This window comes from Chiloscyllium plagiosum, chromosome 43 (genome assembly GCF_004010195.1).
Source record: "Chiloscyllium plagiosum isolate BGI_BamShark_2017 chromosome 43, ASM401019v2, whole genome shotgun sequence".
Taxonomy (NCBI): domain Eukaryota; kingdom Metazoa; phylum Chordata; class Chondrichthyes; order Orectolobiformes; family Hemiscylliidae; genus Chiloscyllium; species Chiloscyllium plagiosum.
Window position 1 is genome coordinate 5,973,793 of NC_057752.1, and position 11,995 is coordinate 5,985,787.

At 42.8% G+C, this 11,995-nt stretch overlaps 1 protein-coding gene across 2 annotated transcripts; it reads left to right on the forward strand.

Annotated features, from left to right (window-relative positions):
- The first annotated feature begins 1,763 nt into the window (after window positions 1-1,763).
- On the forward strand, window positions 1,764-11,319 carry fkbp11 (FKBP prolyl isomerase 11). 2 transcript variants are annotated; one of them, XM_043681838.1, is made up of 6 exons: window positions 1,764-3,208; window positions 3,354-3,416; window positions 7,368-7,455; window positions 7,763-7,796; window positions 8,956-9,026; window positions 11,087-11,319. In XM_043681838.1, the coding sequence occupies exons 1-6, from the start codon at window positions 3,113-3,115 to the stop codon at window positions 11,302-11,304; spliced, it is 570 nt and encodes a 189-aa protein (XP_043537773.1). In that variant the 5' UTR covers window positions 1,764-3,112; the 3' UTR covers window positions 11,305-11,319. The 2 variants fall into 2 exon arrangements, with proteins under 2 accessions (XP_043537773.1, XP_043537774.1); XM_043681839.1 differs by lacking the exon at window positions 1,764-3,208 and having other exon boundaries at window positions 3,394-3,457; window positions 7,368-7,674.
- Window positions 11,320-11,995: the final 676 nt, after the last annotated feature.

The window sequence follows — 11,995 nt, forward strand, 5'->3', positions numbered from 1 at the left end:
CTTGACTCTCATCTCCAGCATCTGCAGTCCTCCCTTTCGCCCTGCACATTCAGCATGTCTGCATCTTCTGTACGTCTGACCAAACCTCCAAGGCCAAAGTGTCAAAGTTCAGCTATTTGCCTGTGTGGACAAGTGGGTACTCGTCAGACAGAATTCCAGGCTCCACCCTTTCTGTGTCTGAACACCAAAACATCGACATCTCCTACCTGATAGGGAGGACTGTCAACTCCCTTCAGCTTTTCAATCTGCCCATTTAACAAACCCCACACCCTTGGTAAAATCTGTCAATATTCCAGTGTGTCAGTGCACTGTTCCCAGAAGCCTACTCACCTGTGTGGGCCTTTTTCCTCCTGTATTCTATCATCTCTCCTGTGCCTTACAAATATTTTTAATCAGCTGTTATTACCTACTTCTGGAGTAGATGGGATTTGAACCCAGGTCTCCTACCCAGAGGTAGGGAACACTGTTACTGTGCCACAAAAGTCCTGCTTACCCCATCTTACATATCCCACTCACTATTGTTATGATCTCTGTATCCAAATTGGGTTCACAGGTTCCACGTGTCCCCCCTGAAGCATTGGTTCCCCCTGAACATTTTAGTAGGTGCATTCCCATGACTGACTAGGGCCCAATCCCCTTAGCGATTTTGTTGGAGAGCCGCAAATGAGGCATGGCCAGACCCCTGACAGCTCCTCAACTGTCTTTTTGTAATCCCTGGACTGATGGCTGTAAACCCACAGGACTGCCCACTCCCCAAACTGTAGAGGTGTGAGCCTCTTGACCCTCAGCCCTAATTGGATGCTTGACCGTGCCCAAGTGTTTGGATTGATACCAGACGACAGCCTTGACTACTATGCTGGGATACCCTCACTGATGGCTACTTTCCTGGACTTGAGTGAGAACTGCTCCCATTCCCTCAGACATGGTTGTTTCCTTGCAGCACATATAGTGAGTTTGCCACCTAAGCTGCTGACATGTGGTACAGACATGAGAATGATGTAGCAATGAGCCGTATGGCACAATGGCCACTCCCCTAAATATGACTTCTGTCAAGCTTCCTGGCTTTGTTTCTGCCTAAAAGTCAGATCGTACAGCAGTACTATGAGCCTTTAGGCTCTGGCCAAGGTGTGGCAAGGCAAGGATGCTGCATGTGTTGAGGAAAGTGCTAAGTGAGCAAGCGAGCAAGCAGCCTGGTTCAATCTGTGAACTTGATGCTGATTTCTGTACACCATGTCCTTGCAGCTACATTGCATTGATAGGTGCTGAGACACTCAAGTGCAGAATTAAATTGCAAGTGGATCAGAGATGTGCCATGAGCTACAGAGACTGGCATATGTTGGATGTCAGTGTCCATAGATGGGAGAAGCATTTGAGCATTTTGGCTGGACAGTTTGATTGGTTTGTCATGCAAAGTGATGCCAACAGCATAGGTTCAATTTCTGCACTGGCTTATGTTACTATGAAGATGAGTTGATAAAGCTTGGTGCTGGAAAAGACGCAGGCCTCAAGAAGGATCCTGCCCAAAACGCCGACTCTCTTGCTCCGCGGATGCTGTTTGACTTGCTGTGCTTTTTCCAGTGCCACATTTTCTTAGCTCTGATTTCTCCAGCATCTGCAGTCCTCACTGTCTCCTAATTACCATGAAGATGGCAGTAGAGTGGGGCTTCTGAGCCCAGGGCTGATCCACTCCATCCATATTTTTGTTTTTTTTTCAATCTTCTCCCTTTTTTTCCCCTTTTTGTTTTACTTATCTCTTGGTGAAGAGCTTGGTTACAATCCAGTAGCATGGATTGTGGCAACTTCTGTGTTGACAAGTTGCTCCTGGTGCTGACTCATGGCTGCTGTAGTGGAGACAAGTTTGGCTTCCTAGCAACATCTGCATCCAGCACAGATTCACGGGTGAGTTTGAGCCCAGTACAAGACCTGGCGCCATCAGCAGCTACATCGTGAACTGGCCTGAAGCAGACTTGCAATCGAGGAGTCAAGTTTGGGTCACCAGTGTCAGTAGTGGTGTCTGCATTGGTAAGGTCCATTTGAGGACTCACAGTGGCATGACAATCACATCAAGGTGTGGTGTGGTGACCCTCAGCTTAAACCACCACCAGTTTTCTCTGCCAAACAGAGACATGCACGAGAATCAGAGGCCCTGTATGCTTTGCCATCATCTTAGAAAGAGAGCACCGCTGCTACATTTCCATCTGCCTAGAGTATGAAAAAGTGTGGATTTTAGAATAAAACATTAATTCAGCTGGAACACTCCTTGCTGAGCCACAAAAGTCAACTGAAAATTTTAAAAAACTTGAAGGCAAACTTCGCACTATTTTAATACAGTTTTGTTATTGAAGGTGATGGTGCACCCTAAAGGCCTCCCAGTGGACACTATGTGCTTCCCCTCAATGCACAATGAAGCGTGGACATAGCCATGGAAGAGGGGCAAACGGGTACTACAAGCGCCTCCATAGACCTACAAGCCTCGAGACCTGTTGATGGCTACTTTGAACAAGACCAAGAGGAGGTTCTCCTATCTGATCTTACCCTCAGCCCCACCCCCCGCCAACTCCATCCACAAACACACAATCTCATGGAGCGGGAAGCTCGGGGTGAAGTGGCGCCAACGTTTTAAACGGAGCCCCTTTTAAGACATTAAACAGTGGCTGAAAATGAAGACACTCAATCATGAAAACCTCCCCCCCCCCCACCCAGGCTACTAAAACTACATGTGGCTGGGTACCCAGTGGAACCTAAATTGCCATTCTATGGGACTGCTGCGTGTAACACTCTCCACTCCAAAGCCCCGATGGAAAAGGGAAGGAGCCCTTTTATAGTCATCCCTCCAGTGGGGCTCTCCACCGTTGGAATGTAGGGCACGTCCAAGCGGCTGACGAGGTGAAGAAGTGAAGGCTGTGCAGCAACAGCCCAGAATTGAAGGAAATGAGTTGAAACCCTGACATTCTCCAGTGGAGTTAGGCGGTGCTTGCTGGTAAGAGACTGCCGGGATAGTGGAGGACCGCAATTTGCCTCCCAAAGCCGTGGAAAGACTGGGCTGTGATCCAGGTGTACATCTGTGTGTGTGTTAACTGGGTTCGCTCACTCACTTTCTCTCTGGGCAGAAATGAGCAGAGCTGCGCTCCTGTCTCTGATCCTTGCCTTACTTATCGGAACCTCCAGCCAAGATGAAAAAGGGCAAGAACTGAAAGTGGAAGTCTTGGTGAGCAGATTTCTTTTAAAGCCCATCTGCTGTGGAAACGTTTACTTTCAGTATAGCATTTGAAATTTGACAACTGGTAAAGAAGCAGAACGCCTGCCTGTATTTCTTCTGATCTCCAAATGTTTTTCTTTTTTCTAAAAAAAAGCTGAAACCCGAAGGCTGTCCTGAGCTGTCGGCATTTGGAGACACTCTTCACATCCACTACACTGTAAGAAAATACCGCACGTTTCCTTTCAAACAAATACTCGCGTAAGCGAAAATGTTTTTGATACTTTTTGATATTTGACATAAGAAACCTGAGAAGCTTTGCATATCTGGAGGCCATTGGCTGATGGGGTGGGGGTTTTGATTATAATAACACGTCAGCAAGAATATTCCTTAATCCGTTTAAAATATCCCCTTTCCCACCGGTAAAGTACAGGCAAAGAAGTGGAAAAGTATTACTTATAAAATGTTATCGCAAGGTTTTATTCCATTTGGAAACTAACGGTCACTCAGTTAGGTTTAGAGCATATTTGTAAGAAAAGTTTATAATCCAGTGATTAGAAACTCAGAGCAAGTGACAAATGGACACGTCATTCCTAACATGTAGCGTCCATATCGCTTCTAGCTCTGCATCTTAAATGGATTAAGTTGTAGCCAGCACTGAGTGCAATATTCCATCCACGTTTAGTGGAAGCTGGTTCATATTTAGGTTTGGGAAAGTCGTGAGTTCCACTTTCTTTTTGCCCCTCGGTTAAGATGTTGCGTTTTCAGCCCCTTTATTATTTCTATCCGGCATTACAGGAATGACCCGGGTTCAGAAAACTCGCCAGTTCTGAGGAAGGGACGCTGGACCCGAAACGTTAACTCTGATTTTTCTCCTCAAATGCACCCAGACCTGCTGAGCTTTTCCAGCAATTTCTGTTTTTGTTCGCCAAATGGATACTGGGTCCTATGCTTTTCGTCATTTATATAAACAATTTGGACATGAATAAAGGAGGTATGCAGATGACACCGAAATAGGTGGTGTAGTGGACAGGGAAGAAGATTATCTCAAGAGTACAGTGGGACCATGATCAGATGGGCCGAGGAGTGGCAGACGGAGTTTAAAATAGAAAATCCTTTATTATCACATGTACTCCAGTGCAAGGAGTACAGTGAAAATTTAGATAAATATGAGATGTTGCATTTATGTAAGGCAAATCAGGGCAGGACCTTTACAGTTAATGGTAGGACCTTGGGGAGTGTTGCTGAACAAAGAGACCTCGGAGTGCAGGTGCACATTTTCTTGAAAGTAGAGTTGAGGTAGACAGGGGTGAAGAAGACATTTGGTACACTTACCTTTATTGGTCAGTGCATTGAGTAAAGGAGTTGGAGCACCATATTGTGGGTGTACAGGACATTGGTGAGGCCAGTTTCAGAAAGCAGTTTCTGGCCTCCCTGCTTTAGGAAAGATAGAGTCATAGTCATAGAGATGTACAACATGGAAACAGACCCTTCGGTCCAACCCATCCATGCCGACCAGATATCCCAACCCAATCTAGTCCCACTTGCCAGCACCTGGCCCATATCCCTCCAAACCCTTCCTATTCATATACCCATCCAAATGAATCTTAAATGTTGCAATTGTACCAGCCTCCACCACTTCCTCTGGCAGCTCATTCCATACACATACCACCCTCTGCGTGAAAAAGTTGCCCCTTAGGTCTCTTTTATAGCTTTTCCCTCTCACCCTATGTTGTGAAAATTGAAAGGGTTCAGAAAAGATTTACAAGAATGTTGCCAGGATTGCATAGTTTGAGCTATGGGGAGAGGCTGAATAGGCTGGGGCTGTTTTCCCTGGAGCATCAGAGGCTGAGGGGTGACCTTTTAGAGGATTATAAAGTCATGAGGGGCATGGATAAGGTGAATAAGTAAGATCTTTTTCCCAGGGTAGGGGAGTCCAAAACTAGGGAGCACAGGTTTAAAGTGAAAAAGGAAAGATTTAGAAGGCACCTAAGGGGTAACTTTTCATGTAGAGGGTGGTGCATGTATGGAATGAGCCGTCAGAGGACATTTAAAAGTCATCTGGATGGGTACATGAATAGAAAGGGTTTAGAGGGACATGGACCAAATGCTGGCAAATGGGACTAGATTGATTTAGGATATCTGGTTGGCATCAATGAGTTGAACCAAAGAGTCTGTTTCCTTGTATTGTATAACTGACTGTATGGAGCAATAGACCAGACGAGACAGCTCAGAAATAAGTATGTGGGCAGCTTCATTTAATTACAGACAAGTGCAAAGCATTGCATGAAGGATGGGAAAATGAGTGATGTGTGTCCTCAGAAAATTGGTCAAAATAGCAAAGCTTCAATTTTGAGTCCGAGGAACTTTGGATTCGATGCTCAAAGTGCTGAACCACTGCAGAGTTCTTGTTGTTTTCCTGCATTTTGGAAAGGATCAGGGCAGTACTTATACACTTAAGGGTAAGGTTCTGGGGAGTTTTGCTGAACAAAGAGACCTTGGAGTGCAGGTTCATAGTTCCTTGAAAGTGGAGTCGCAGGTAGATAGGATAATGAAGAAGGCATTTGGTATGCTTTCTTTTATTGGTCAGAGTATTGAGTACAGGAATTGGGAGGTCATGTTATGGCTGTATCTGACATTGGTTAGGCCACTGTTGGAATATTGTGTGCAATTCTGGTTGCCCTCCTATAGGAAGGTTGTGAAACTTGAAATGATTTAGAAAAGATTTACAAGGATGTTGCCAGGGTGGAGGATTTGAGCTATTGGGAGAGACTAGGGCTATTTTCCTTGGAGTGTTGGAGGCTGAGGGATGACCTTAGAGGTTTATAAAATCATGAGGGGCATGGATAGAATGAATAGCCAAGGTCTATTCTCCGGGGTGGGGGAGTCCAGAACTAGAGGGCATAAGTTTAAGGTGAGAGGGGAAGGATTAAAAAGGGGATCTAAGAGGTGACTTTTTCACACAGAGGGTGGTGCATGTATGGAACAAGCTGCCAGAGGAAGTGGTAGAGGCTGGTACGATTACAACATTTAAAAGGGATCTGAATGGTATATGAATAGGAAAGGCTTAGAGGGATACGTGCCAAATGCTGGCACATGGTCTAGATTAATTCAGGATATCTGGTCAGCATAGATGAGTTAGACCAAAGGGTCTTTTTCCGTGCTGTAGTCGGGTCTTCTTCCGTCTATGACTCTGTGGGTCTCACTGGCAGGGCTAACATTTGTTACTTGTCCCTACATTCCCATGAGAAGGTTGTGATGAACTGCCTTCTTGACTGGTGCCCACAATGCTGTTCGGGAGGGAGTTTCAGGATTTTGACCCATTGGCACTAAAGGAATTGCAATATTTTTCCAAGTCAGGGTGGTGAATAGCTTGGAGAGAATGTATCTGCCCTGATTGTTTCTAAATTGAAGTGGTCATGGGTTTACAATCCAATGAGCCTGGGTGAGTTACTGTAGTGAATCTTGTAGATGGTACACACTGCTGTCACCAGGGTTGAAGGGTAGTAATCAAAAGCATTTTAAACTGTATTTAAATAATGCCCACACTTAAAAGCCTTTCATTAGTTATAAAATGCTTCGGGACATCCTGAGGCTGTGAACAGGCAGAAGCTAATCTTAAATGCTCTCCTGAACCTGGAATTCCTGCACATAATAACCTCAGTTGAACCACACCTGACTGCTGATGTAAATCACATGCCTGTGAAATGGCATTGAGAATTGTTGACAGTATGTGGGTCACAAGAAAAGGGCACAGAATTTGCATATATGTCAGTCATTTTCTTATCTGTTCATCTTTTTTTCTGGATATTTATTATCACTCTAAATATCATCCATCATTTCCACTATTATTAACCATGGTACAAATTCCATGGTAAACCCTGGTAATATTCTAGATATGGTGAGTATGACTTATTGGGAATACTGCTATTGGTTTCAATTGGGTTATTGTGAGTTAACTTGAGGTTATTCGTGATGTTGGAGATTTTTTTGCATTGGGTTATTTCAAATATTGGGAGGATACCCAATGTGATAGCGAGAGATAACTGTGGGATATTGTTGGACACTAGAGATTACTACTTATAATTATGTTGAATAGTGGATCTAACTCTGTGCATTGTTATGGCTGTAAGAGAATTGATGCACTGTCTTCCCCTACTCTGTTTCTCAGGGGAAGCTGGAAGATGGAACCTTGTTTGATAATTCTTTAATCCGGGATCCTCTGGTGGTTGAGCTTGGCAAAAAGCAGGTTATTCCAGGTAAAATGTGACAATCTGCTGCTGCAATGAGACTGTGCTGAAGAAATGCATCCTACATACTATTACAAAGATTGACCCAAGAATAAGTCAATTGCTTGCCCTCATTTGGTACTATAAATGTTGACTCTCGCTAAAGTCTCGCTTGACTCTCACTTGACTCTCGCTTCAATCCATACACAAAAACCTTCACTGAGATCAAGAACCACATTTTGATTTCAGGTATTTCAATGTTACTGTTCCAATTCTGAAACTATAAGTGCAAATGTGTTTGAAGAGAATTTAAATCTGACTTTATTTCTATTGATAGGTTTGGAACAGGGTCTCCTTGATATGTGTGTTGGGTAAGTCAATGTGATTTGTAATGTTAATTTATTATTACAGTTTGAGGCAAGTGTAGGAATATTGCAATATGAATTAATTGGTTTTAAATTCAGAGATGTTAGTAATATTGTGTCTGTCTGGTTGAGTTTTGTTCACCCCTGCTGTCCTCTCAAGTGCTTTTGCTGGGCTATGGTCCCATTGGTACCACCAACCCTCCAGTTGTTCACTTAAGTACCCTTTCTTTATGCAATCCTAAATACTTAGTGTCTGTTTATCTTCGAGCTGTGCATCTGAATGATTACAATCAAGCTTAATTCCTAATCTGAAGCCGTTGACTCCCTGGTGGAGTTCAATTTCACTGGAATTAGCTTTTCTCCAGTGTCTCATCCAAGAGTCTATTCTTTGTGTTGAATCTCGACAGTGAGAAACAGCAGGCATGCTAGCTGAGCTCCATCCACATCCTGCATTTCTGATTGCATTTTTGAAGAGTAAATAAGAGAAAGGAACCATGGCAAGTTTTTCCCTTTACACCTCCAGCATGCTGTGAGTGGCAGACAGCACGGAGCAGGAATTGAACCAGGGACCTTTGCATATTGATTAATGATAAGCTGCTTTATAAACTGAACCACAGTGTTCTAACTGTTTATAAGAAGAGTCTATTAATCTCAGATCCATTAGTAATCTATATACTGTGAATCACAGTAACTAACTCAGTCTGACATATAACATGACCTTTGGTTTTGGACACCAAAATCTATGTTGAGGACTATAGTCAGCATGTAAATTGATCCCCCTCCCATTTTTCAGCTAATAAATGTATATTTAGGACAGAAGTCAGTAGGAGTTGAAATCCATTTCTCAGCTCAAAGTTTCTTTCAAGTTGTACGCATCTTACATGCCAGCACATGGAATCAAGCAGGCAATAGGGGTTGAGTTGCCAGAAGACACACCCATGCAGAGCAAGACCATGCATGGCTGACAAACAAACATTTTTTCATCTTTCAAAAGGGTGGCTACCTACTCAGCATATAAATTAACCCCCTGTTTTGGAAGCATTTTGTATGAACCTTCAAAGGTTGACTCTGACGCCATGATCTACATACTAGCTGTGGCATGATTTGAAGATCATTTTTCCCCCCTCTGTCTTTGGAAAGTGATGAGGAGTCTTTTTCTTTACAGAGAGAAGAGGAAGTTAACAATTCCATCTAACCTTGCGTATGGGAAACGAGGCTTTCCACCCTCCATTCCAGGCATGTATCTGGTTCCACCTCCTGGCTACACACGTTAAGTTCTGATTTAAGAAGCATTTTATTTAAATAGCAGTACTTCAGGACTCTAGAGCAATCCTAATCAATAATTTTATATTGACGTAGTGCCTTTGACATAAATGATTACCAATTATAGGCAGTTCTTTTATAACACAATGGTTGCATTCTTGTACAACCCCGTATTATAGAAAAATTGCACCTCAGAAACAGCGTTTAAAGTGTTGGCGATGTAATCACATTACAACCAATGCACATTTTAAAAGTCCGCACTTTAGAAACTGTCCCCCCAATTCGTCAATCGCGTTACAGTGAATTCACTTTGACGAAACGCATGCTATAGCAGAACAACATGTATCTTTGGAATAAATACTGCTCCTGCTATTTCACGTTTTTCATAATTATGTCATCAGTATATCTTTAACTCAAGAAAACTGAATATTGTTTTCAACTACTTTGAGAAACCATTGCTGAAAAGACTAAATGGTTGGATGACAGTAAAGAGTTGAGAAAAGTTAAATGTTGGATAGGATAAAGGAAGAACATGTAATTAGAGTCATAGAGATGTACAGCATGGAAACAGACCCTTCAGTCCAACCCGTCTAAGCCGACCAGATATCCCAACCTAATCTAGTCCCATTTGCCAGTACTTGGCCTATATCCCTCCAAACCCTTCCTATTCATATACCTATCCAGATGCCTTTTAAATGTTGCAATTGTACCAGCCTCCACCACTTCCTCTGGCAGCTCATTCCATACACGTACCACCCTCTGCGTGAAAAAGTTGCCCCTTAGTTCTCTTTTATATCTTTCCCCTCTCTTAAACCTATGCCCTCTAGTTCTGGACTCCCCCACCCCAGGGAAAACTTGTCTATTTATCCTATCCATGCCCCTTATGATTTGAAAAACCTCTACCTGGTCACCCCTTAGCGTTTGACGCTCCAGGGAAAACAGCCCCAGCCTATTCAGCCTCTCCCTATAGCTCCAACCCTGGCAACATCCTTGTAAACCTTTTCTGAACCCTTTCAAGTTTCACAACATTCTTCAGATAGGAAGACCAGAATTGCACGCATTATTCCAAAAGTGGCCTAACCAATGTCCTCTACAGCCGCAATATGACCTCCCAACTCCTATACTCCACATTCTGACCAATAAAGCATACCAAATGCCTTCTTCACTATCCTATCTGCTTTCAAGGAGCTATGAACCTGCACTTCAAGGTCTCTTTGTTCAGCAACACTCCCTAGGACCTTACCATTAAGTGTATAAGTCCTGCTAAGATTTGCTTTCCCAAAATGCAGCACCTCGCATTTATCTAAATTAAACTCCATCTGCCACTCCTCGGCCCATTGGCCCATCTGATCAAGATTCCACTGTAGTCTGAGGTAACCTTCTTTACTGTCCACTACACCTCCAATTAAATGCTAATAAGGCAAGGTTTTAAAAACCTGCAGGCTGAGAGGTAAAGTGTTCCTGGAAAGGGTAGGAGAATATAATAGTTTTGCTTTCAATATAGTGAGGGTCTGGGAAGAAAAAACAATGGTATAGAATGCCATATTTTGCAACATAGCAGAAGTGTTCCTCGAAGCAAACAGAACTATAGGACAGAAGCAATTGAGAGAGACCTTGGAAACTACATTTCAGACTGAGAACATCTAGAAAACTGCAAGATATTTCTGGTGCCCTGCCCAAGATTATGGGATAGGTGCTGGAAGAACCTCCCAGGGACAGGTCAGGCTTATGCCTTAAAAGGTTAAACATTGCTGACAGGGCAAGTAGTGTTTGGCTCAAAAGAGAGCTAAGTTTCTCAGAGACCATGGAAATGTCAGAGTTCTACTTGAGCTTAAAGGAAGATCGGTTGAATACAACAACCCAAAGTCAAAATAATTAATGGAACAGCACACATTTCACTCTCATTGGGTTTATGACAGTGGAATTACTTTGTATTCCTCTTCCGAAGTCGACTGGTATTTTATTGCTAAGTGCTGCAATGTCCTCAATGTAACTGGACATTGAGTTTTGAACGTTACTTTTTTGTATTTCAGGAGATTCTGTATTGTTGTTTGAGACAGAGTTGATTAGTTTGGTGAAGTCAACATACTGGAAGAAAATGATGGACAATGTAATTCCAATCGCCTGCGTGCTGCTGGTCCCTGGACTTTTGTGTCTAATAGGCTATTATCTCTATCTAAAAGCAAATGCGCCACAAATCTCCAAAAGGAAACTTAAAGAGGAGAAAAAGAGCAAAGCAAAAAATAAATAAGTTTTCTGCAAAATTGTTCAAGTGTGTATGGTTTTATGTTTTAAACTGGGAAGAGTTGGTTCGATATCATATGCATCATGAGAGTTTGTTCTAGTTCGACCAATGGCACCTGTGAATAATCTCTTGGTTACAGATAGTTGATCATTACTGTCTTCAAGTTATTCTGCATAGGTTCAGCTTTAGGTCAAACTCACTTAGTTGCTGTAATTGATTGTTACATGTTCGGCCAAGAAGGCAAGGGTTAAAGCAAAGCAATATTAGCATTAGGCGGAGGTGATAATCAGCATTATAGTACTTCTACCATTATTGAAGATGTTTTCCTCACTCACATGCTGGTCCTGCCGATGTAACAATTACATAAGATTATCATTAGTAAAAATGCCTTATAAACAATCTACTGTTAATTTTGGGGGGGGAAAGAAAGTTGCAGCGGTCAAGTGTGAAGATACATGTTGATCACTTTTCAGATATAACTAAAATTGAGCTGAGGAGAAATTGTTCAAGAACTGTGGAGTATGAAGATTGCATGACCCGAATGCTATTTTAGTCTGCAGCAATGCATAATTCAAGACTGCGCAGAAATGCAAAAGTGCGTTAGATTCTAAACATGGGCAGGTGATGTTCTCGTACAACACTTATCAAATTTCCCTGTTATTTCCATGGTGGACAACTCCACCCTTTTACGTGCGTT

Excerpts from the sequence above, each read along its gene's own strand:
- fkbp11 (XM_043681838.1), top strand. The coding sequence starts at position 3,113 with ATGAGCAGAGCTGCGCTCCTGTCTCTGATCCTTGCCTTACTTATCGGA. Across the intron at positions 3,417-7,367 it reads CTCTTCACATCCACTACACT|GGGAAGCTGGAAGATGGAAC; the intron begins GTAAGAAAATAC and ends TCTGTTTCTCAG. Across the intron at positions 7,797-8,955 it reads CTCCTTGATATGTGTGTTGG|AGAGAAGAGGAAGTTAACAA; the intron begins GTAAGTCAATGT and ends TTTTCTTTACAG.